This window comes from Balaenoptera physalus (genome assembly GCF_965194825.1).
Source record: "Balaenoptera physalus genome assembly, chromosome: 17".
Lineage (NCBI taxonomy): Eukaryota > Metazoa > Chordata > Mammalia > Artiodactyla > Balaenopteridae > Balaenoptera > Balaenoptera physalus.
The window spans coordinates 52,477,208-52,504,604 of record NC_138895.1 but is presented as its reverse complement, the minus strand read 5'-3'; the positions used below and the strand labels follow the sequence as shown (position 1 = coordinate 52,504,604).

At 35.9% G+C, this 27,397-nt stretch overlaps 1 protein-coding gene across 1 annotated transcript; it reads right to left on the bottom strand.

The window, feature by feature from the left end:
- Nucleotides 1-1,798: 1,798 nt before the first annotated feature.
- Nucleotides 1,799-27,397, bottom strand: DCAF13 (DDB1 and CUL4 associated factor 13). The gene is made up of 11 exons (XM_082434325.1): nt 27,214-27,397; nt 25,301-25,500; nt 24,619-24,726; nt 20,996-21,085; nt 19,263-19,418; nt 15,438-15,515; nt 13,468-13,550; nt 10,277-10,441; nt 5,266-5,401; nt 3,813-3,976; nt 1,799-1,983 (listed from the first exon to the last, which is right to left on the bottom strand). Exons 1-11 carry the CDS (start codon nt 27,281-27,283, stop codon nt 1,896-1,898), a joined length of 1,338 nt encoding a protein of 445 aa, XP_082290451.1. The 5' UTR covers nt 27,284-27,397; the 3' UTR covers nt 1,799-1,895.

Below are 27,397 nucleotides of genomic sequence, written 5' to 3'. Positions count from 1 at the left end.
TGGCCCAACCTTTTTCAGAACTGCATTGCAGTCTGAGGCTCTTCCTAGCCGGTCCTCCTTCCTTCCTGCTCTCCTGCCCCAGGAGTCAAGCCTACAGTACAGATGGAAGGCTCTGCCTGCCTCCTCCCGCTCCTCCTCTTTATGCTTCAAAGACACTTCCCTCCAAAGAATCTCTCGCGACATGTCTTCCATAGGCATCTGCTTCTTGATGGAATCAAACTGACACAGAAGCTCAGATTTACAGACCAGTATTTGCGTTATTTTCTTTGAAACCACACCCAAACTAAGAGCAGTACAGATGCCCAAGAGAACTTTGTTCACCTTGCCAATCAAGTAATTCGAGGCCTACAATAGCTCCTAAGGATTAAAAGGGAAATGGGTGATATTATCAGCCTTGAGAAAAACATGATGAAATATTTAAGATATCCAAGAAAGCATAAAAAATAACAGAATGAACACACAGCTTAGGAAAGAAACCTTATCGGGACTTCCCTGGTGGTGCAGTGGTTAAGAATCTGCCTGTCAATGTAGGGGACACGGGTTCGAGCCCTGGTCCGGGAAGATCCCACATGTCGCGGAGCAACTAAGCCCGTGCGCCACAACTACTGAAGCAATACTGAGCCTGTTTTCTAGAGGCCGCGTGCCACAACTACTGAGCCCACATGCCACAACCACTGAAGCCCTGAACCTATAGCCTGTGCTCCGCAACAAGAGAAGCCACCCCAGGGAGAAGCCAGCGCACCACAACGAAGAGTAGCCCCTGCTCGACACCAACTAGAGAAAGCCCATGCGCAGCAACGAAGACCCAAAACAACCAAAAATAAAATAAATAAATAAATGAATTTATATATTAAAAAAAACCTTATCAAAAGAGTTGAAATCTCCTGTGTATCCCACTCTGACTGTACCCTTCTCCCACTCTCCAGATTTTGATCTTTATCATCGCTGTGCATGTTATAATATTTTTACTACAAATATATGTTGGTTTTTTTTGGGCTGTGCTGTGCAGCATGCAGGATCTTAGCTCCCCAACCAGGGATCGAACCCTTGCCCCCTGCACTGGGAGCACGGAGTCTTAACCACTGGACCTCCAGGGAAGTCCCTAAATATATGAATTCTTAAACAACATATTTTTGCTTTGGATTTTTAATTTCTTTTTAACTTATAATTTCCTAAAAATTAGACTTATATGTATTTATAATACAGTTTACTAAACTGATGACTAAAAAAAAAAAACCAACCTTTGTCATACAGAACTATTTACAATTTAGTGAGATTAAAGTGAAATTATTTAGCAGAAATGGATCAAAGTCACAATGCTGAGAAAAAGGACATTTTATTATCTTGACTTGACCATATGTTATAATTATTGTTTATAAAAGTTATATAAATATAGGCTGATCATCTTTAATGTCTCAAAAAGCCAAATAAATAAAGCACAGAAAATAAATTCAACTGAAAAAAGTTCTGACATAATTCTTCTATGTGTTTATGGAATCCTAGGAAGAATCACTGCAATAATTATCTAAAGTAATATTAAAAGGTAACAGAAGAGATGTTTGGTCTTAAATGTAAATTCAAATATAGAGTGTCTAAAATAACAAATCAAAGTGAAAGTATATCTGCAATCTCTAACAGCAAAAAATAACTTAGTTTGTAAATACTGTATTCTTTAATGCAGTAAGAAAGATCAGGAATAAAATGTTGGATAGTCTTATCGACCAGGTCACATTTAAAAATAATTTTTTAGGATAGCAAAAATGTGCAATGATTAAGCTCTACACATACAACTAAAACATTCGTTGTTATACTAGAGCCAGTACTTTTATTTGTAGAGTTCACAAATCAAAACATAACAAATACTTAGACATCAGTATTGGTAGGAATACCAAATATTATTTCACAACTGCCACTACGCGTTTCTTCTTCTCTGACACCCTCTGCACAGATCCAGGCTTGCTATGTTTGATACGATTCAGTTCCCTAGAAATAAAACAAAATACACAAAATATAAGCAAGTTTACGAGAAATCATCTTAACCAAAGAAAACTTCCTCAGAAAAATCACAAGGCATTTTCTTTCATTGGAAAACCATCTATTAAAAAAAAAAAAAGTTTTCACAATGAGATTATGTAAAAAGCAGCTAGAAATCAAGTTTTGTTAACTTATTTATTAGCTTCTTCTCTTACTACCTATCAGTGTCCTTTACTAACTTTAAAAACCTGCTGCAGTTGTTAAAATATTTAAAAGTGACTCAACCCCAACATCTACCCAAAAACAACAAAATAATCATTTGAATAGTCTAATTAAAAGAAAAAAGAACTCTGTCTTAGAATTTCTATAACACTTCACATGAATTCAAAGACTGCAAGGAGAAGAATATTCCACAGGGGAAATGGTGGTGATGGTGGAACGCTATGCTTTATAGCCAAAATGTTAGATTCCAAATGCTATGATGAAGCATATTAGACAAATTTTTATCTAACAAATGTTCTTGGCAGTCTTTAAGCTGGAAAATACACAATACCTCTTAATTCCAGCTACGTTAGAAATTATTTTTTACAAACATTCTCCACTTATAATAGTTTTTTAGCATGAGCAGAAGCATTTTCTTATTTTGATATAAGTCACTGACATTGTTTGCCCTTTAAACATATGCTCAAAGATAGGTAATGAAAATTCTCACCATGTGAGATGACCATTGCTTCCCCCCTTTATCAGGAAAAGGAAAAAGGCCCAGAGAAGTATTCACAAACACCTCTGACAACCCAATCAAAAAATGGGAGGAAGATCTAACTAGACATTTCTCCAAAGAGGACATACAGATGGTTAAAAAGCACATGAAAAGATGTTCAACATCACTAATTATTAGAGAAATGTAAATCAAAACTACAGTGAGATACCTCCTCACACGGTCAGAATGGCCATCATCAAAAAATCTACAAACAATGTATGCTGGAGAGGGTGTGGAGAAAAGGAAACCCTCCTACACTGTTGGTGGGAATGCAAACTGGTATATCCACTATGGAGAACAATATGGAGGTTCCTTTAAAAAACTGAAATAGAGCAATCCCACTCCTGGGCATATATCCAGAGAAAACCATAGTTCGAAAAGATACACGCACCCCAATGCTCACTGCAGCACTATTTACAATAGCCAGGACACGGAAACAACCTAAATGTCCATCGACAGAGGAATGGATAAAGATGTGGTACACATATACAACGGAATATTGCTCAGCCATAAAAGAACAAAATAATGGCATTTGCAGCAACATGGATGGACCTAGAGATTCTCATACTGAGTGAAGTAAGTCAGAGAAAGACAAATATGATATCGCTTATATGTGGAATCTAAAAAAAGGCTACAAATGAACTTCTACAAATCAGAAATAGAGTTACAGATGTAAAAAATAAATTTATGGTTACCAGGGGGGTATGGGGGGTAGGGATAAATTGGAAGATTGGGATTGACACATACACACTACTATATAAAACAAATAACTAATAAGGACCTACTGTATAGCACAGGGAACTCTACTGAATACTCTGTAATGGCCTACATGGAAAAAGAAGCTAAAAAAGAGTGGATATATATATATGTATAACAGATTCACTTTGCTGTACACCTGGAACTAACACAACATTGTAAATCAATTATACACCAATTAAAAACAAAAAAACACCTCTGATGCACAACAGCACATAAACTATTCCCTTGAAAGGCACGTTTTTTTGTTTGTTTTTGGTGAGACGCGAGGCGGAGAGTTAGAAAAGGGTACTGAGAGAGAGTCAAATGCTCCAAAACATACTTTCGTCGACGAGCTTCTTTCATGACGCGCTGTTCCTGAATCTGGCTGTAGATAGATTTTGGTAGATGTCGGTGACGAGAAATACGTTTTATGTGAGGATGATGTTGAAATTTCTCCTTTAACCTCTGGTTATAATCTGTGGCTGCTTTTTCTCGTGACGTAAGCTGAAAAAATGCATTTTGATATTTTAATGAATGGTGTGTTTGTTTTGCTTCAGTACAACAAAGTTAGGAGCAATGTTTCCCCAAAAAACTAAACTTTCATGATGTACGACCAAAATTGCTAATGTTAACTATACCCTTTACAAGGTTATGTTAGTGATACCAGGTTTGCGAGCACTGAATCTCCTTTTAGGCAGCATGCCTACAATGTAGATGGATGCCACCAAGTGAAAAAGAGCAGTGCCAAGGGAGCTGGGCTCTGTGGACCACTCTAGGCATAGTAAAAGCACTTAAATGAAGCACTCAAAAAAATTTTTTTCTGTAAAAATATCTTCTGAAACAGAAAAGAAAGCATCTGATGCTGTAATAACTAGCCTTCGTCCAACAACTGTTAAGGATGATATGATTTAGAGGAACACTTAATGATGAACTGAAACCTAGGCATAGTGTAGTACTTAGTAATCATTAAACCTAAAATAAAACTATCTTTAATTACTACTTATCATATCTTGATTTTCCTTCCAGAGCTAAGTAGAAAATAACCCACACTTAACCTTTCCTTCTTAAACTTAATATTTCAGTTACAAATACCCTGTATGAAAACATGAGACATTTAGAAAAACATAAAGAACAAACAAAAATCAACCATAACTCACAACCCAGAGGTAGCTAGCCAATGGTAATATTTGTTATATTTTCACTGAGTCTTTTTTAAAAGTCTGAAGCTGTGTATTTTTTTTAAGTGTTTCACTGTATCCTTGATATTGAAATACCTCACAGAGACTTGCAGCCTTTGACTTACCTGATTACTATTCCTTTAACAGAAGAAATGGGCATTCTAAGTTCTAAGCCTCTAGTCCCTACATCTTCTCTCCCCACCTCAAGGAGAATACAAAAAAACAAGAAGGCTCAAATATGATCAAACATTTTAATTAACAAAAGCCTCTGGGGGAATTCCCTGGCGGTGAAGTGGTTAGGACTCAGTGCTTTCACTACCAAGGGCCCAGGTTCAATCCCTGGTCAGGGAACTAAGACCCCAGAAGCCATGCGGCGTGGCCAACAACAAAAACAAACAAACAAAAAACAAAGGCCTCTGAAGGTGCCTTTGACATGAAAAAAGTAAACCTCAATACAACCCTGTTGCTAGCCTTTTTTGTTTTGTTGCTAGCCTTTTTGTTGCTAGCCTTTTTTATCACAACTAACGCATTTCAAATAAATTCTTTATAATATAATGATATTCAATAAATCTAGAAACTAGCTTTATGACAATGAAAGAAAATGGGGTCTCTTACCACACCCAACTTTTCAGAAGCATTAGCTTTCCATAGACGAATGTTCATTTCATCAGATCCACACATAATGTACTTGCTGTCAGAAGTCCATTTTACACAGATAACATGTTGCATTCTCTTTGTGTGATAGACTTCCCTATAGAAGAGGAATTAAGTTAAAACTCTTAGGATTTTGGTACAGGTTTTCTTTAACCACTGCCTATCAAGTATCAGGATAACATTTTTGAGTCCTAAAAGAGTATAAAAGAGAAATTAAAATTCATTTAAATGTACTTTTATGGGACCAATCTAACAAGATTCTATTCTAAGTGTTCAGGAATTAAAAATTCCTGCCCTCAGAAATGTTATAATCCAATAAGAAAAATAAGTATAAACAAACTAAGCAAAACTAGATGTCCAGAAGAGATCACAAAATAACTGAGGGCATATAACACAAATAAAATATGTTGAAGCTGGAGTAATTTTGTAACAATAAGGTCAACCACCACACTTTTTTTGGGTTTCACTTCACTGAAAAATAAATGCAATGGCACTCTAAGAGCACATCCTGATATGTTGATCCTAATGTCTGATTTCTGTTTTGGTCAAATTGTCTAAAAAGCTCAATTAATTGAAGTGAGAGCTGATGATTTACATATGTGAAAAGAAATGGAGGGCTACAGAAGTGAAGGGTTGAGGTAAGGATCATTTAATAAATGGAGATGTCAAATATCATACCTATTTGGAAGGCTGTGAAACATACTAAGTGAATTCACAGAAGATACTGTATTAGGAAGTGTTAAGCAGAGCATTAAAAAGCAAGTAAAAGACAAGGTCAGAAAAAAAAAAAGGATGAGAGTTCTAGAGAAGTAAAGTTTCCATATCTGGATTAAGTGATTCAAAATATAGACTACTTTAGAGAAAGGAAACTCGCTCAGCAAATTCTGCACAGTAAAAGAAAACCCGTATGTGATGATGAAATCAAATAGATTTCATATCTATAAAAACATCTCTGAAGTACACTCACAAAACTAGTCTATTACACTGTTTCTAACAGATACATTTTGAGCTCTTGAATGAACATGTAGCTAGACCATAAGAAATTTATTTCTAAAAGAGAGGATGGTTAGAAAGAACATCCTATTAAAAGGAAAAGTAGATGAGACAGACTGCTTTTTCTTCTTCTCTCAATGCTCTGCTTTTACAAGACTCGATTCTTATAATCTCTACCTATTTAAGATGTCTTTTTTTCCCAAAGCAATGTATTGAATTTAAATATTAGGAAATTCGATTCGGCTTTGGTAAGCATTAAAAATAACCTATTCATGTATTAGATCAGTTCATGTATTAGACCAGACAAATCCAATGGTTAGTCACTTAACCAACTTAGAATCCTCCTTAATGGTAAACTACACAGGGTTCTTAACTTCTAGATATGTTTATGCTTGTACTTAAAACAGATACATAAAGTTCATTATAAGTTATACTATTTGGGGATAAATACATTTAAAAATTTAAATTCTTTATATACGTAGTCAAGATAAATGAATTGTTCCATGTGAATGCAACTGAGTTTACTTGTTTGCTAAGTAAATACTGAATGAAATCCCAACAGAAGCTTACCTTCAAATATTCATTTAACTGTACTTTTTGAAAACCTACTCAAAATTTACTTTTAAAATACACTTTAACTACTTTAAGATCTTTCAAAGGAAAATATTTTAAAAATACATATCATTCAAAGCATTGCCTGTGTTATTTGATGTTTGTAATGATAGGAAACTAGAGCAGACCACAGAAACAAACCAGAAGCAGCTTTCAAGCAGACGAAGGTCAGAGGGAATATCATTTATAACTGAACCCAACAGGAAGTAACACATATTATACTGTGATTACAAAATCTCCAAATGACATCAGGAGACAATTCCCTGGAAACGGGGTATAAGAACTCCTTACTTCATACAGTTTTGGAATAATTTGAGCTTTTAACTAGACTTGCATTTAACTGCCCACACTGGCTGCAGAACAATTCAGCTGGAGCTCAGCTGCAGGGCTCTTGGCATCACAGGTGCCTAAACATTCCCATTTCTCATACTCTTCCTTTGTTCTTCATGTCTGCTTATGCGTCATGTTAGAAAAGTATTGTCCTACTTACTACCTTTGGAGGTCCTGGTGCCAAGAAATGATGGAGGGCCACACTGTCTTGAGTCTTAATATTTTCCAGAGAGGTGAGAAGAATGGAAACTCTCAGCCTTGCCTTGGGTCTGACTGAACAATTCCCAACAAACCATTCATTTCATGATTCATTCATCATTTTCTCCAACAGTTTGGAGAATATCAAGTTAGTTGTAACGGCCATATAGGAACCAACCCCAGGAGGAGTTCCACAGCAGAGATGATGGAATGAAGATCAAAGTCACCAGAACACCCACTCAGTATGCTTCTGATTCAAATTCAAGCACTTTTTTAATCATACGCATGACGATGCTGACAATTATTTGCTAGCAATTCATGATTATACAAAAAGGTTTAGGAATTAATACGGTTTCCTCAAATTAGAGGGGAGAAAGATGCAACTATCACAAGTAAAAATACCAAAGAGTTAGACAAGCAGACTGGCTATGACCAAAAAAAGAGCTGTGTGACTCTAAAGAAGCGGCTCTGTGTGAACACAGGGCTGGGACTAGGGTGAGGCAAATGCGGTGCCTACAGTATAAACTTTAAGGAAGCATCTCTTTCAGGGTGGTGCAGATGCAGGGCTGGCACTTGCATGACCCTCAGAATGGGTAACTCCTTGAATTCTGAACCATAGACAGCTCGCTAAGATGTACTCTAATCCTGGCCCTGCTGGAACAGAAAGACGGTGAGTCAGGAGGATATGTCTTTTTTTTTTTAACATCTTTATTGGAGTATAATTGCTTTACAATGGTGTGTTAGTTTTACTGGGCATATACCCTGAGAAAACCATAATTCAAAAAGAGTCATGTACCACAGTGTTCATTGCAGCACTATTTACAATAGCCAGGACATGGAAGCAACCTAAGTGTCCATTGACAGATGAATGGATAAAGAAGATGTGGCATATATACACAATGGAATATTACTCAGTCGTAAAAAGGAGGATATGTCTTTGAAAATGAACATCATTTTTTCAGAAAGTTCAGACACCTTCAGCACTGTAGAAGCTAGGCTAGTTATCATTAAAAGTAATGATCAAAATTCTCATCATTGCACTAAAATGGTGAGATTTCTATACCCTGTTATAGTTATAACACCAAACTGAATGTTCTCTAGGTTTGCTTTTTTTTAAGTGAAGGAAGGGACCCAGAAAAATTCTCTGCTAATCAATCTTTATGTAGCTGGGGAAACTGCTTCACCAGCTCCACACTGTTGTCCTCTAGAACAGATCATCACCTCCCACCCTCAGTATCCAGGTTCTCTGTTCTTTCTTTTCCCTGATTCTGTTTTTCTCCTTTCCTTTTCTATGACTTCCAATCATTCCCCTTTGTCTTTCACCACATCCATCTTCTCCCACACTAAAGCAAGACTAGGTCACCCAAGCAAGTATATATGTATATGCATGCATGTATTGTGTATGTATGTATGTATGTGTGTGTGTGTGTATATATATATATATATATATATATACACACACATATACATGTATACATATATTATCTTAGAATATTTATATTTTCTTTTTACATTTTAATGTTACTATTACTGCTGTGTTAAAATGGAGGTGGTGATATCTTCAAGTGTGAGCAACACCACCATAATCCTTTAACTATCATTTTTTATGGGAAAATTTCTTCTAGCTTGCTTGGATTTGCTTTGAATATGCATGAAAGTGCTCTGTAAATCATAGCACACTATACAAGGGGCTGTATCGTACATAGGAGTTAAGTTTTAAAGTTGGCCTATAAAGCAAAAGATCAAATTCAGTCAAAATTATCCTTGAAAACCTTAAAATGCCACAATTTACTGTAAACTACCTCAATACAATAACATATGACATAATAATAATATGGATGTATAAATATATACTACATTCAGTAACTTATAATATGTAGTAGAGGGCCAAGCTGTACAAAACAACACACCTCTTAAACACTAGAATTACATTCAATGTGCTTATACAATGACACACAAACAGAGCACACGACAGCTGAGCATTCAGATCTCCCACCTCCTGATCATTCCAGGGCGTATACCTACTAGAGTGGGATGGAGGAAAAATGGTCCTGACAATTTAAACTGTTATTTTTCTCTTTTTTATTTTTGCCTCAGTGTGTAGGAGCTGAATTTAAATAAGTAAGAAATAACAAATGTAAGGTATTATTGTTATTAACTGCTCTTAAACTGTATTAGGGAAAACCTTATCTAAGTTCTTCGTTATCAAATTAAAAAAATTTTTAAGTTTACTATATTTTAGGGCAGTGAAAATACTATGATAGTATCATGATGGACATATGTCATTATACATTTATTCAAACCCATAAAATATATAATACCAAGAGTGAACCCTAGGTAAACTATGGATTTGGGGTGATTATGATGTAGGCTCATCTTACATTCTGGTGAGGTAACAAAAGTACCACCCCATAAGGAATGTTGATAATGGGATAGGCTCTGCATGTGTAGGGGCTGGGAATATATGAAAAATCTCTCTACCTTCCTCTCAATTTTGTTGTAAACCTAAAACTCCTCTAAAAAAATAAAGTCTTTATTTAAAAAAATTACTATAAAACACTTAAAAATGATTCTAAAATAAAAGGTTTTGCTCTAAGGCAAACACTAAGATTTCATATAAACAAATTATATAAAGATAATATCCTGTTCAATGAAGAAACTGCCCAGTAGGCTGATGTTTTACCCATAGATGATGCAGTGGAAGTTGGTACCCCAAGTCACAACACCTGGGTGTGAGCTCCATCATATACACACAAGCAAATAACCTTTCAAAAAAGATAAATGATCAAGACAAGGAAAAAAATCAAACAAAAACAAATGTTTATCGGTAGTAACATACCTGCTTCTACTTTTGTCCACAGGAAAGATTCGAATAGATTTATCAAAACTAGCAGACACAAAGTCTTTCCCAGTGGGAGAGTAATCCACATCAAGCACCGCAGATACGTGATCCATATGTACCATTACAGGAGTGTCCAGTGCACGCATATCAAAAGTATATAAGCTGTAAAAGAATTTTTAATTATTTGATACAAATTTCTATTAAAAAAAGCATATGTAGTACTAAGAGACACTAGTGAAAATAAGACTGCTGGCTAAATAATGCACATCTAATAGCTCAATTCTTTACACAGCAGGTAAGGGATAGGGAAAAATATCAACAGTTTTTATTATTCCTTAAGATTACACTTACACACTTCAACCTTATAAACATAAATCTCATTGTAGAAAATGTGCAAACTTCAAAAGAGTACGAAGAGTACAAAACTTACCTTGAATTCCACCACCCAGAGAAAGTCAGTTAGCACAGTGTAATTATTTCTAATCTTTTCACCATACTATTTAGTTATGTACCTTTTAATAAAATTAAGATAATACTGTATAAAGCTCCATATCCTGATATTTCATGTAGCATATTATGAACATTTATCCATTAAATAATCTGAGAATATTTTTAATGTTTTCATATGTAAATATGAGTTAAAATAATTATTTGTTTAAATAAATCTATTTATTAATAAAGTTTCCAACATTTTACTATAAATAATTCTTAAATGAAATTTTAATTTTTGATATTTAAGTTTTAATTGAATGGGACAGATTCAATTAGATCTGAATAGATTCCTACAAGTAGAAAAGACATGAGCATTTTTAAGTCTTTTGAGTTGACAAATCATTTCCAACGAAGTTGCACTAATTTATACTCCATCAGTGATATATAAGAGTGAGCACAGCTTTTCAAAGGGTATACTAAAATTAGAAAACTATACTTTGCGCAAAATTGGCAAAAACAATGACTTCATGATTTTCAAGGTTTAAAAATTCTTAATCAACAGCTAAAAAAACAGTGCTTCAAATGAGCCAACATGGATGATGGACAGTAGTAATATAGCATTACTGTGACCAAGTTCCCAACATCAAAATACTTCCAGATGCAAAGATTAAGTTTGAGGAGAAACAAGATATCCACATAATTTAAAAGTATCTCCCCAAAGACATGCATTAATTACAAAAGGAAAAAATAGTAACTTTATAGTGGAGAAAACTGGCAGACAGTACGTTAATAAGTGATCAAGGTTAACATCACCAGTAACATAATAAGATACACTGACATAATGTACCCCTGATTTGATGCACCAAGAAGGGCATATCAATTTTGTGGTATTCTTGCCAAAGATGCATAATCTCAATGAAATAATGAGAAAACACCAGTTAAGCCCAAATTAAGGGCAGCCTACAATATAACTGACAAGAAAGTCCTTCTCAAAAGTACTAAGGTCATGAAAGAAAAGGGAAGACTGAGAAAGTCACAGAGTGAGCAGGCTAAGGAGACATGGCAATCAAATGCAATGTGGGATCCTGGACTGGATCCTAGAACAGTAAAAGAACATTAGTGGGAAGACTGGTGATGGGATAAAGTCTGTAGTTTATAGTAGTATACCAATGTTAATTTCTTGGTTTTGCTAATTGAACTGTGGGGATGTAAGGCATTAACATTTGGGGAAATTGGCTGACAGGTACTATTTGTGTAACTTTTCAGTAAGCCTAAAATTATTTCAAAACAAAAATTAAAAAAAAAAAAGACCTAACACTTCAAAAAGAATATTTTTAAATGCGATTATTATGAAAAGTCATTGATGCTAATGATACAAATTTCCAAATACCATGAAATTCTCATCAAGAGACAAGTCATTGTTCTCTTTCATAATCTTCAAACATACCACAGGATTGTCAGCCAAGGTCATACTGATCTTTGAGGTTAAATTTCTGAGTTGACAACTGCTTTACAGTCCCTATCTAAGGCAGTGGTTCTCAACCAGGCTTGTTTTGTTTTAGAAAATTTTGGTTTTTAGTAAATTCTGTTTTAATTTCTACATGAGAAAAAGGCTAAAAGGGCTTCAATTAATGTGGTTTGGTATTGCTAGTTAATGAGAGTCCAACTGAGCTTCTTTTTAGTACAGGAAAGTCATAAGAGATGTTTTTAGTTGGTACCACTAAAACATCATGTAATAAGTCCTATTTCTGAGCTAATTTATGCTTTCATAAATAAGAGTAGTGGAAAGAACAAAGAACTTAAATACAGACGATCTAAAGTTCAATCTAATGACAAACTTCCACCTTCCCCAAAAAACATGTATTAAGAATCCATCATATGCATAGCACTACAATAAATGCTTGGATAAAAAAAGATGAATAAGACACTCTTTCCTCATCAGGAGATTAAACTCCCTACATCAATAGCCTCATCTGTAAAAAGGGAATAACATACATGTCCTATCCACCTTACAGGGATACTGCAAAGATAAAATAAGTTAGCTGATGACAAATGCTTCAACAAGTTTTAAAGCAGTATATAAGAAACCATAAAATTCCATCTAGGTCAAGAACATAAGGCTTCTATGTCACCTTTGCATGAAGTCACAGAATAATATATCTGCAAATATTAAGGTAAAGGCTGAAACTTTATTTTTCCTTTTGTCTTACTGAAGTAATAGTGGTAGCTGATAACATGACCACATGAGTATCAACTACCTGAAGAACTACACACTTTGTAGGCAGATATTTTTAGTTTCTTAAAACATGTATGATTCAGCCATTATTTATATGGTCTATGTCAGGGATCAGCTAATTTTTTCTGTAAAGGGCCAAATAATAAACATTTTGGTTTTGTGGGTCATATGGTCTCTGTTGCAACTACTCAACTCAGGCATTATAGCACAAAAGCAGCCATATTCCATACAGAAATAAATGTGGCTATACTCCAATAAAACTTTACAGAAACAGGCAGCAGACAGGATTTGGCCCACAGATCACAGTTTATCGTCACTGGTCTGTATCATTTTGAAAACTGAGAATACTTTTTAAGAAGCACTTCTCTAATTTGGGAAATATTTTTTTTTTAGCAATACAAACAGCAATATTCTAGAGTATATGAAGGAATACTACCTAGGAAAACATATTTCATTAGTAAGACATAAAACTGAGTTATTTCTGATAGAAATTAAGTAAGTTTTAAAGAGGGAAACTTACTTGTAATCTTCATTTGCTGCAGTAAAAATGAAAGCTTCCATAGGGTTCCAGCAAATTGTATTTGTTCTCATATCTAATATGACCTAAGAAAAGAAGCATACACTAACCCATTACTATGAAATTAAGTCCCTCTAAAATGGATAAATTCCTACTTCATTTCCTTTCCTTCTTTTCTCATTGATTTAAGCAAGTACTTTAGTAAACACCTATTATGTGCACAGTACTTGGCTCAATGCAATAGGAAAAGAAAATCAATAATTGTTTCCTGAACACAAAGGCAGAGTGCTAAATACTGAAAAATATAAAAATGCTTAATAAATGGTCCCTTGACCTCAAAAAGCTTATAGTTTAGTCAGGAAAATGAGATACACATAAGAAGAGTTAAAATATAAACAGTGAAACAGCAAATAATCAAGTATCAAATCAGGGGCAAAATTAATGGTGAGCTTAGGGTTAAAGTGGAGAAGAAAGGTTTCAAAAGATAAGCATGATTTGAGCTGATCTGTGAAGGTCCAGTAATATTATAGTGTTTCTCAACAGGAACATTTTGGGCAGGATAATCTTTTGTTGTGTGTGACTGTCCACCGGAGGATATTTAGCCTCTCGGGAGCCGGCCCAATAATGCGAGTAACTGTCTCTTAAATGTCCCTCCCACACTTCCAAAAATATACTTGGTGGGGTGGTACAACCCCTGAATAACAGCTACATTAAGGAGAGAAAAGATAGAAGAAACATTGATAGTCTAGTAGGTAGAACAGAGAAATAACAGAAAATAGCATGTCTGCATCCATCAACGTGACATACATGTAACAAACCCTTACTGACTAAAGCAAATAAATAAATGGAATACAATTTGGGACCAGATTTTGGAGGCCCTTGAGAGCTACAGTTCTTTTCTTCAACCTAAAAGTAATGAAGCACTATTATTAACAACTGAGAATGGAGGGGTGAAGGAGGTAGAAATTACTATTATTAAACTAGTACTTCATGTTAGCATTCTGCTAAATGCTTAAGTATCTTGTTTTATTCTTACCATTGGGCTGCAAGGTAGCTATTAATACCACCATTTCACAGGAGAAACACAGGTTAAGTTACCTGCTTAAAGTCTAACACCAAAGTTCATGCAGGATCTTCCCTCCATATCACATGAATGAGTGAAATGATTGGAGTGGTACTATACTTTGGAAAGATTATCCTATTTATCTAGTTCAAACTTCAAAGAATATACTCTACTCCTAATATTTCTGAATTTATTACCTGTTAGGAACAACAAAAATATTAAAAGCATTTCTGTTACGTGTGGACTATGACATCGGACTCGTGGCACATGAACAAGGTCTAGCTCTTCTTGCACTCTCTCAGTTCTAGCACCTGAAATCAACTTTATATCTTTTTACTTATAATGGCACTCCCCTCTTTACCAACAATATTTCTCTCCCTCTCTAGAAACAGCTTAAGGTTGTATTAACTTTGATATCTAAGTCCTGGAATGACTGCTTTAGAACTGTTGGGAAATCTGACACCTTGAACAGGATAGAGCTTGTCTAAATAAAACGTCAAACCCCTTGGCATGTAACTAAACAAATAAAGGTAGTTATGTGAATTAGTTATAAAACCTTCTGGAATAAAATACCATGTGTGTCATATGATAATCACAGGGCCTGACGTAACGGGATGCAATACTTTTTTAACAACTTCCAATTCAGTAAGTACAAACTAGATGCCTAAAATCTGCTGGCATTATGGAAGACACAAAGACTAGGATACAGTACCTCATGGAAATTTAAGGGTCTCTAACAAGCAACAGGAAATTGAGAGAATGCCATTATAATCATTTTGGGTTCTAAGGACACCTCTATTAAAGAGTTTTTTTTAATTCTGAAAAAACATTTGCTCCATATTTTCAGTCACTCCACTTACAGGGGGATGCATTAACAACTGTATAAAGCAGAAGACAAATTGAAACTCACCTTTTTCAGAGGAGTAGCTTGCCTCATATCATATAGTACTATATTCCTGTCAGAAGCACAACTTCCCAAGAGAAATGTCTAAAAATAAGTATAACAATCATCAGTTAAAAGCTAGGCTTGGCAGCAAACCATGTCCATTCAGTGAACAAATGATTTAATTACCCTCAATGTTTATGTTTAAGATACAAAGTTATAACATTAAAGTCCACTTTCAGAGGGTACAATGAATCACTCATAATCTCAGCAACCTAAGCCAAGTATTTTCACTGTTAAATCCCCACTTTAGATGCCTGTGATGATACTGTACAGATAATACTGCATTCTATTTTAAAACAACATATTTTATTTATCCATTCTTCAACTTAGACTTGTTTCCTGTTCTTCAGTATTATAAATAACACTTCAAAAAACATTTGCATACATTTAGCTCTTCTTTTTCTAAGGGTAAGATTTTAGTAGTGGCGTTACTCAATCAAAAATATGAACAATTTTATGGCTTTTGATATTTAGGAGTAATTGTTTTCCAAAGAGTTGTACCAATATACATTACAATGTGGAAATATATTAATTTTACTGCAACTGGGCAGCAATAGGTAGTGCCATTTAAAAATAATATCTGTATGGCAATATTTCCTATATACTGTCATCCTTTGTCATCTGTGGGGGACTGGTTTCAGGACCACCCACGGATACCAAAATCCACAGATGCACGAGTCCCTTGCCCTCTGTAACCACAGACACAGAACCCGCAGATATGGAGGGCCTACTATATAAATTATTGCTTTATTAGCAGTTAAGCATTTCCTGTTTATTAACTCTCTGTATAAACTAGGCATGTCCTTTGTCCAACTGTTCCAAGATGTTTAAAATATTTATTTGTAAGTCAGTTATAAATGTGCTAAGTGCTTACATAATCCTTGACATTAAGTGAAAATAAGCCGTCTACCTACCAGTGGAGTCCCAAATCCCACCCTCTGTAGTACCATTCCTCCTCACCCATGGTTCCTGATACAACTCTTGGCTTCTGCCTCTATTATTCCTACTGCAAGCGCTAAGAGGAACTAGAAGAGTTATTTACTAAGCAGCTGTATGGCCTGCTAGCTCCTACTACATGGGTGTATATAGTTCAAATAAAACTCATAAAGCCAATGCTACCATCACGATCTCTTCTCAGTTTTTTCCAAAACCCCCCTTCTTAAACCACTTCTTCTCTGAGCCTTTCCCCTAGTTAGTGACTCCTCTCAACCTTTCTTAGTTTCTCATTATGTCACTCCAAAGCCTGACCAGGTTCTGTTTCTAAAAGTAAAGACTTTAATTTGAACAAAGCAAAAAATTCTACCTAGACGGAAAGCTGACTTTCATACTGTAAAATGTAGCGCTGCTCAGCATAAACTTTTGGCTTTATGAGAATTCTAGGCTTCAATATTTTAACAGAAAATTAATTATTAATGATTAGGAGACAAATACACTCCATTTGTTCATAGCAACATGCCCTTTCCATTAAGTTTAATACAGGGTAAGAGACATGCACACCATTTGCTTTTACCACTAAGTCAGTTTGTAGGTTAATAAAACACGCATTCACCCACAGCTGAACAAATAGAGTTTTTATACAGGAAAATTTGAAAAACATGGTTGCTAGGTCATCACTATTAATTAATTATGATTTTAGAATTGGCCATCAGCTCTTCTGACACAGGTGTTCACCAAAATAGAGAAACAAAAGATCTCGTTTACCCTTTAGAGAACTAGGAATCAGTATCTGTCTGTTCCTCCTGTTTATTTTTTTTTTAAATAGCAGTAACACCACCATCTTAAATTTGGGTAGCACCTTTTAAAAATATTCACATATATTATCACATTTTACGCTTACAACAAACCTATGAAGTACAGTGGAAGATATAATTAATCTCATTTTAAAAATAAACAAATACAGAGAAAAATTGTGACTTGTATAAGGTCAATGCAAAGGCATCTTGGCAGGAAATACAGTTCCAGCCTAGGTCCACCGCAAGTAAGACATAAAATGTTCCCACAAGTTGCTTGTGTTTGTAACCTGCTTCTGCCTAGTGTCACCTTGGGCTGGCTCTGCAAAGCTGGCTTGCCCCTTCATGCCATATCTCACTTCTACAACCAAGGGGAACACAGGGAAGGTAGATAGAGGATAGAGTGAGGAAGATATAGTAGGGACAGATACCCTGTACCAGCGAGCAGCAAACATTTTCTGTAAAGGGCCAGAAAGGAAGTATTTTAGGCTTTGTGGGCCATATGGTTTCTGCAGTGCTTACTCTACTTTGTAGTGCAAATGCTGTTACAAACAATAAATGAGCAAAAGGGCACGGCACTGCTGTGTTACAGTTACACTTTTTTTTTTTTTTTAACAAAAACAGGCAGTGGGCTCACAGACCATAACTTGGCAACCCCTGCTCTAGACCTGCAGCCTCTCCCAGAAGTGTATATGCAGGTGTGTGCTGGAGGCAGGAGGGCATCCTCTGACTTCTCAGCAGCACCTCAAAGCCAAGTTCACATCACACTGCAGCACCTCAGTCTTAATACGCTGCTACTCTGACTTAACCTTTTTCCTCCTTTTATCAGTTAGGGTCTCTAAGAGTGTAAAACTTGCAGATCAGGATTTTCTCTGATACCATCTAACAAGATAATCTCCTGATAATTTCTAAAATCAGCTTACACATGCAGTGATTTCCTTTTCTTTCTGCAGGAAAAGCCATCTCTACTGAGTGTTCTGGAAAATGAGTTCATCAATTGTTATCTATTCAGGAAAAGCTCAGGGAAAAGTCTGGAGTCCAGGGGATAGCTTAGCCTTCAGGGAAGCCTCCTTTCCCAAATTTGGACCTGAATAAACAATAAGTAGGAACTTCCCTGGTGGCGCAGTGGTTAATCGGCCTGCCAATGCAGGCGACAAGGGTTTGAGCCCTGGTCCGGGAAGATCCCACATGCCACGGAGCAACTAAGCCCGTGTGCCACAGCTACTGAGCCTACGTTCTAGAACCCGCGAGCCACAACTACTGAGCCCACGTGCCACAACTACTGAAGCCCGTGCGCCTAGAGCCCGTGCTCCGCAACAAGAGAAGCCACCACAATGAGAAGCCCGCACACCGCAACGAAGAGTAGCCCCCGCTCGCCGCAACTAGAGAAAGCCCGCACGCAGCGACAAAGGAGAAAGCCCACACGCAGCGACAAAGACCCAATGCAGCCAAAAATAAAATAAATAAATTTATTAAAAAAAAGTAGGCTCATCTCTAACTCTTCCCTTAGACCTGGAAGAAATTAGGAATCACAGTTCAGACTTTTGAGCAAAGAAAAATATAACTAATTATCATGTAGTACAAAAATAACCATGCATATTATTTTGAAGCACTGGTGCCCCTGCCACGTACAAATAATTAAAGAAAACAATGCTCAACACTCCTTCTTCTGACCTCCAAGAGAGTTAAGAAAAATTAACATTTTCCTAAAGGTACAAAGATGTTAATCTGTGGAACATCGAGTGTTGAAGGCACAAATAAAACTGGAGTTTCACAGGACAGTACGTGCTTGGATTCTACCCCCACGAGCACATGCACACACCCACCTCTTAACAGTGCTGAACACTAGTATCTGGGACTGTAACTGCAGGCAAACATGTCGAGACCTGACCAAGGGTATCAGAACTCAGATATAATCTGGAAAATGGACCGAATGCTGGAACACCATGAAAATTCAGAAAATTCTTGTATCATACATTCAAAAGTTTCCTGAACAGAGCTGAAATTACTAGATAATAAGAAAACAACAAGCAGAACATATTTCAAAAAGGAACATTACCTCAATTGGGTTAAATTTAACACTGCTTATACTGTCAAATCCCCAAGTCATTGAACATATAGGACTGCTTCTTTGTTCATCCCAAATGTCTACTTGCTGTCCACATGTGGCAAAAACAGCTTCTTTCCAGTGATGATCAATTCCTGTATATACTGTCTTTTAAAGCAAAGATGTTGTTACAGATGAGTCTTTTCATTAGTACTTCAAATCTACAGAATATTTTAAATAGATTTCTCTACACTCTCATTTGTTTAAGAAAATCCCTGTTCACAAAGAAGTTTCTGTGAAGCCCTCACTGAAAGGAGAAAACTCTACCATAAGAAGTGATGTTTCTTATCACACATTCTGGGAATAAAGAAAAAAGTTAACATGGGATGTATTTAATTAAGTTTGAATACATATCACTGAAGTAATTTTTAAATCATCATTGGGTATTGAAGGATCTTGGAACCAACTAATGAAACACAAAGGTAATTTCTAAAAAACTTAATTCCACATTAAACATATGAAGTACTGATTCCCAGGACAGAAACACAGATACAGACAACTGATTAAAATTTATGGGAAGAAATAAAATTGGTGAGCATGGAGCTAAGACTGTTAAAAGCAATAAAATCTCATAAATTTGGTATTATTTACTTAAAAATATGCGACTCATCTATTCAGGAGCAGCTTAAAGTCTACCTTTGTACTGTATGGCAAAAAATGTTTGCAAAGCAAATTAAAGGCAACTATTTAGCCAATACTTTAAGCTTTTAGGAACTCTTATCAGCATCTGCAGATTTAGAATTATTTTCTATTCATGAAGGCAAGTCCTACAAACTTTTCCATAATAAGAATTAACCCCCAATACCACAGAGAAGGGGTAACACTAAATGTTCCAAAAGTCTTTGGAACTCCTAGAGAAAAGACATTTTACAAGAATGAAACCAATTTTGTTATACGAATTACTAATTTTTTACCATCTGCAAATTATTTCCATTTCATACTAATATCCCACCTCCACGTCCCTTCAAGAACACTTAGATCGACCATTAGAACACAGGAAGGCCCTGATCATGGGCTGGACCCCTCATTTAAAGAAAGAACATTTAGAACTTCTTGAAACCTGAAAAGCAGAACCTAAATATATACTAAATATAATACTGAAATGACAAAGAGATTTTAAAGATGCGATATTTAAAGATTAATTCTAATTTCAGAATTTCACTTAGTATCAAAACGTAAGCATTAAAAAACATGGGTAGGTCAAATTATCTGAATTATTAAGCTATAACTAAACTATATCATCTGATTTGCAGAATGTTAAGAAATGTAAGTAAGATTTATACAAAAACCACGCTATTACATTTATTCATTTCCTAAAGAATTCTTTCAAGTAAGAAATTCTGAGCTTTGTGAAAGATCCATGATGATATAAATCAGAAGCTGAAGCATTTTTTTCTGACCTTACAGATTTCCTCCCATGTTCTTGCTATAGGAAATGTTTCACTGCATCCTCTAGCTAAAAACAGAAACTGAACCCTACTGTAATGAACACCAAAGAACTGTTCAAATTCTTGAACTGCAAAGGACATTCATTGCATTAAATGTTGCTTAGAACAGGCCAATTATTGCAGCCTAAAGTCTCTGATTTCTTATTTATATCTTTTTTGAAATTAAAATTATGAAATAACTGTAGGTAAAAGAGAAGAATTCTAATAGCCCAAGTATGGGTCAATTTATTTTTGTACCTTTCCTAATATTGTATGCAATGGTTCCTCCTCTTCTCCATAGCCTGGTCCATCCATTTTCCACTGCTTCACAGTTTTGTCATCACCAACCTAGAAATATTTATGATCATGATGATAATGAACAAGTTATAAACTGTAAACTTGCCAACACATACATCAAATTATAAACCTCTCAGTTTAAAAAATAACACATACCATATTCTTCCAGTACTGTATTTATTGATGCATTTATGTCCCACCTTGTTATAGTAAAGATTTGTGACAAACACATGATGTACATAAAATTTAAAACAGCATGAGCAGAGCAAAAGAAGAGTAGGGTAGAAACAAAGTTAGGTCATAAACATGGCAAAAACTGCATTATTGTAATAAAGATGACTTTTCAAATTAGGGAGAAAAATGAATTACAATAAAATGGTATTGTGAGATCAGATCGGTCATTTAAGAAGTATGAACCAATCTGACATCTTATATAAAAATAAAATTCCAGGTAATTTTAAATGTAAAAAATGCAACAAAACCCATAAAAAATACTAGAGAGAAGGCATTTTTAAATCTTGGCATGGGTAAAGTCCTTCTTTGCATGACACAAAACTCCAGAAACTATTAAGTCAGAGGCTGTCAAACTGTGAAGTGTAGACTTCTGAAGGACCCTGAGAATTTTTCAGGGGTCCAGGAGGTTAAGACTATTTTCATGTTAGTAAAGGCATTGCTTGTCTCTTCACTAAGCTGACAGTTGCACAGATGGTGAAAGAAATGGTGGGTAGAACTGCTGGCGCCTTAGCCCAAATGAAAGCAAGGCAACAAACTATGGTAATTTAGACTTTGGTAAGTGGCAGATATGTTCAAGATGTTAGGTAAACATCAATTTTACTAATTTTTTTTGGAAATGTTTCCTCAGGCAAGGGAAACAAATAGGACTCCATCAAACTTAAAAAACTTTTGCACAGCAAAGAAAACTATCAACAAAATGAAAAGGCAGACGATATTTGCAAACGATATATATATCCAATAACGGGTTAATATCCAAAGTATACAAAGAACTCATACAACTCAGTATCAAAAAAACAACTCAAATAAAAAATGGGCAGAGGCTCTGTATAGACATTTTTTCAAAGAAGACAAACAGATGGTAAATTAGGCACAGGAAAAGATGCTCAACATTACTAACCATCAGGCAAATGCAAATCAAAACCACAATCAGATATCACCTTACACCTGTCAGAATGGTTATTATCAAAGCCAACAAATAACAAGTGTTGGTGAGGATGCAGAGAAAAGGAAACCTTTGTGCACTGTTGGTGGGGATGGAAATTGGTGCAGCCACTATGGAAAACAGCATGGAGATTCCTCAAAAAATTAAAAATAGAACTACCGTATGACCCAGCAATTCAACTCCTAGGTATTTATTGGAAGATAACAAAAACACTAATTAGAAAAGATATAAGCACCCCTATGCTCAATGCAGCATTATTAACAATAGCCAAGACAGGGAAGCAACCTAAGTGTCCATCAACAGATGAATGGATAAAGAAAATGTGTTATATATATACAATGGAATATAACTCAGCCATAAAAAAAGAATGAAATCTTGCTATTTGCAAGAACATCGATGGACCTAGAGGGTATAATGCTAAGTGAAATAAGTCAGACAAAGATAAACACTGTATGATTTCACTTATATGTGAAATCTAAAAAACAAATGAACAAACATAACAAAATAGAAACAGAATTATCAATATAGAGAACAAAAAGGTGGATGCCAGAGGGGAGAGGGGTGGGGGAATGAGAGAAATAGGTGAGAGAGATTAAGAGGTATGAACTTCCAGTTGCAAAATAAGTGTACAGTGTATATAGTCAATAACTATGGGTATCTATATATGGTGACATCATAACTAGACTTATTGTGGTGATCATTTTGAAATGCATAGAAATATTGAATCACTATGTTGTACACCAAGAACTAACATAGTGTTGTAGGTCAATTATACTTCAAAAACAAAAAAACAAACTTATAGAAAAAGAGATGAGATTTGTGGTTACCATAGGTGGAAGGGGGAACTGGATGAAGGCAGTGAAAGGTACAAACTTATTCATAAGATAAATATTAGAGATGTAATGTACAACATGATAAATATAATTAACATGGCTGTAGGTTATATATGAAAGTTGTTGAGACTAAATCCTAAGAGTTCTCACAAGAAAAAAAATCTTTTTTCTATTTCTTTAATTTTGTATCTATATGAGATGATGGAGGTTCCCTAAACTTACTGTGATAATCATTTCATGATGCATGTAAGTCACATCATCATTGCTGTACACCTTAAACTTACACAGTACTATATGTCAATTATACCTCCATAAAACTGTTTCTAATCCCCAAAATAAAAATGTTTCTAAACCTAACAACTACTTTCAACTGTTTTCACTCCCCAGGATTGACTATTATTGCTTATGCAGACTATTAAAACAGCCTCCAAACTGATCACTTACTGCTGTCAAAATCTCAAAGCTCAGCTTAGATTCTGTCAATCCCCTATTAAAAAGCTTTCAATGAACTTGAACAGGTATTTGTACATGATAGCATTATTCACAAAAGCCAAAAGTTGGAAATAACCCAAACATCCATTGATGGATGAACGGATAAACAAAATGTGTTATATACATATAATGGAATATTATTCAGCCTTAAAAAGGAAAGAAATTCTGATACATGCTACAACATGGATGAGCCTTAAGGACTTTATACTAAGTGAAATAAATGAGACACACAGGGACACACAGAGACACAAAGTACAACAGTAATTACCAGGAGCTCGGGGGTGGGAGGTAGGGGTGGGAGATGTGGAGTTAGTGTTTAATGGGTACAGAGTTTCAGTCTGGGAAGGTGATAGTGGTGATGGTGTACAATGATATGAATGTACTTAATGCCACTGAAATGTACACTTAAAAATGGTTAGAATGGTAAATTTTATGTTATGTATATTTTATCATACTCACACAAAAATCCTTCAATGAAGTATTACTAACAGACAAAGGAGTACAAATTACTCATCTTGTTTTGTTTTCTTTTTTTAAAGTGGCCTGCTTTGTTTTTTGGCTGCCTTGGGTCCTCGTTGCTGTGCACAGGCTTTCTCTAGGTGTGGCGGGCGGGGGCTACTCTTGGTGCACGGGCTTCTCATTGCGGTGGCTTCTCTTGTGGCGGAGCATGGGCTCCAGAGCGCAGGCTCAGTAGTTGTGGCACACAGGTTTAGCTGCTCCGCGGCATGTGGGATCTTCCCAGACCAGGGATCAAACCCGTGTCCCCTGCATTGGCAGGCGGATTCTTAACCACTGCGCCACCAGGGAAGCCCCTACTCATCTTGTTTTAATCTCACTTCTGAGTGTCCTATAGAATATTAGTTCAGTAATATGTTAAGTAATTATGTATAAAAAGATTAAAAAGTATGGAAAAGGCTGGATCACATAAAGAAAACCAGGACTTTTCCAAGTTTTAATAAGTTATTTTGCATTGTGAAACTCTGAAAGGGCCTTGGACCATGTAAATGAACTCAGAAAATATTCAATTACATCAGTCTTAAACATGTTGAAAAGAGTTAATGATTTAACTGCATCATACTTACAGTAAAAAAGGAAGTCCCACAAAAGCGAGTACATATTCCTCGTACAAAACCTTCATGTGCTTGTATCATATGAATACATTTTCGTTTAGTTAAGTTCCAAATTCTAACCTATGAAAAAGCATACTAGGAAATTTCAGTGAATTATAAATAAAAAACCTTCAGGCACAGGAGTACATTCCAAGAAAAATAAATTCAACACTGAAAAGGCTGTAAACCACTCTACCAGACAGCTAAAAACAAAATCCTCTAGATTAAAATAATGCAATGTCTATGGATAAGAATATCAACAAGCAGAAAACTGAGTCTGTTAAATACTCTGTTGACTCTAGTTTAAAGTGTTTCAAAGTTTTCTTTCTTTGCCAGAGTGGGGAAATTAAGTGTTGAATTGTTAATAACATCCTCTGTGAAAAAAAACTCAGTTAAATATCTGTACTGTAAACATGCCTTATTACTTACTGTCAAATAGCCTTAAGTTATTACATTTTAAATATCTTAGGTTTCGATAAGAAACTACTGAAATTACCAATTCAAATAGAATTTACTCTTGAGAATTAAAAGAAAACAGAACACAGAAAAATAAAATCAAACCAGTTAAAACCCACAGTAACGCACAACTAAAGGAAGAACATTTGTAATAAAACTATTTTTAGTTTAAAATAGCAAAGTTTAGAGTGACACTTGCCTCTCCATCACATGCCCCAGAAAGGACAGTAGCCAGACTCTTCGGATGTTTTGCCAAGCAACTGACTCCGTCTCGGTGACCATCCAGGGAAGCAAGGAACGGTTTCGCAAAAACCCGTTCCAGTTTGGTGGCATTTAAAGCTCTTACATATTCTCGTGGGACCTCAAAAGGATGTAAGGTAGGATCATAGTTTCTTGGAACTGAAATAAGAATGATTCCTCTTAATAAAATAATTCACATTTAATATTTCCTGTGGTCTTCCTAAGCTAACCATTCAATTTGTTACTCAAAAAACCTTTATCAGGGACACTGTGCCTAGCACTGTGGAGAATACAAAAGTTGAAGACCCTCTGTCCAAAACCTTGCCGAAATTACCAGAAAATCATGGAAGTGTCTTCCTTATTTTATGTTTCACAGAGCTCCAATACTTCAATCTTCCCATTTTGTTATCTATCAACACTTCCATTCAGAAACTATAAAGAAATAGGAAGATATTATAAGAAATAAGACCCTTAATAACAAGATCAGGTAACTAATAACTTCCTAACTTCAAGATTCTGTGACCAGCCAGTCATTCACTCATTCCTTCATTCAGACATTAATAATGCAACTACTAGGTACCAGGTGCTGTCTAAATACAGGATATAGAACCAAATACGATTGTACCACTCTCTGCAAGCTCAGTCTGATGGGAAAGACTGATAGTCACAATAATAACGAGGCAATGTAATAAAAGCTCTGATATTAGTATAAAAATATGTGACAGAAGCATAGAAGGAGAGTGCTTAAGTGTGTACAGGATGGGGGGAAATGTGCAGGGGGTAAGTTTGGAAAGACTATTGTTCAGAGAAAGCTTCCCAGAGCTAGGAGAGAAACTGGGTAAGGGCTTGTGACACAGGATGCCTCACAGAGAATAACTGAAATGCACTCAGACTGGCAAGAGTAAATGTAAGCTAGTTGTGGGAAAAGTAATCACTGGTGAAACTGAAGAGGAAGATGGGACCAAGTTCAAGGAGTAGGGATGATGTCAAGTCCAAATGACACAACCTAATTTGCATTTTAGAAGCATTACCGTTTTGTTATTTAAGCTGTAAACATTTTGTGAGCAGAGACCATATATTTACTTAGCATTGCTCATAATATATATAATCTCCACGACTCAATGATAGTGAAATATTGTTCCAGCCTCACCTTCTACGGCTTACCCCTTACTCAAACTCCGAAGATATGGCCCTTTTCTTATACCTTAAGTTTATTCCTGCCTTAAGGCATTGCACCTGTTATTCTCTTCGCTTAGAATAGTCTGTTCATACATGGATGGTCCCTTGTCATTTAGGTATCACGAGTTATAATTCATAAGCAGTCAGCATGTTAATGGGGGAACAAGACACCCAGTAACAGAAAAATAAAGCTCATTAATTTCACTTTAGCCATTCCCACATCAAACTTCTCCACAAGTTTTTAAGAGAGAACTGATGGCTTTACGTTTCACCTTTATCTCTTCCCACATCCAGAAGGACGTAATTTTAAGTAGTAAATTAGCCAAAAGTTAGAGCAACGGGAAAGGTTTAAAGAAGTCTGCTCAATTGTTAAATCCTTCAATCCACGAGTTTGGCTCACTCAAGTTCCACTTTTCAACAGGAACCTGAGAACAATCAGGGGGCAGCAGCTGTTAAGGGGGAGGTGGAATCATTTCCCCATATAACTAACTTTCCCTCTTACCACTAGAGAAAGTTATTAGAAAAAGGACTTGAAGACAAGGGTTCTGCTACCCAGTACCAGAACGGCTTTATGCCCTGGCGAGAGGGAACAGGAAAAGAACGAGAGTGGAACACCAGGCTCCCCTCCAGCTTTATTCGGTGGAAGCCGAGGCCAGATCCAAGCCTGGCGGACTCCCGACTAACTTGTCTCACCTCTCTGTAAGTCCAGTTTGGTTTCGCGGACATAGCTGTCCGGGTTCCGGCTCAGCATCTTCACCTTCATCTTGCTCCTAGTTCTTCCCGACTCCACGAGCCTTCCCCTTCAGGTTCCTGTTGCTGCCGCCGCCTCCTCCTCCTCCTCCACCAACACACACCACTTCCGCTTCTTCTAGACTAC

Excerpts from the sequence above, each read along its gene's own strand:
- DCAF13 (XM_082434325.1), bottom strand. The coding sequence starts at position 27,283 with ATGAAGGTGAAGATGCTGAGCCGGAACCCGGACAGCTATGTCCGCGAA. Across the intron at positions 21,086-24,618 it reads GTGGGACTTCCTTTTTTACT|GTTGGTGATGACAAAACTGT; the intron begins GTAAGTATGATG and ends AAATATTTCTAG. Across the intron at positions 3,977-5,265 it reads CTTCTGAAAAGTTGGGTGTG|CTTACGTCACGAGAAAAAGC; the intron begins GTAAGAGACCCC and ends GCATTTTTTCAG.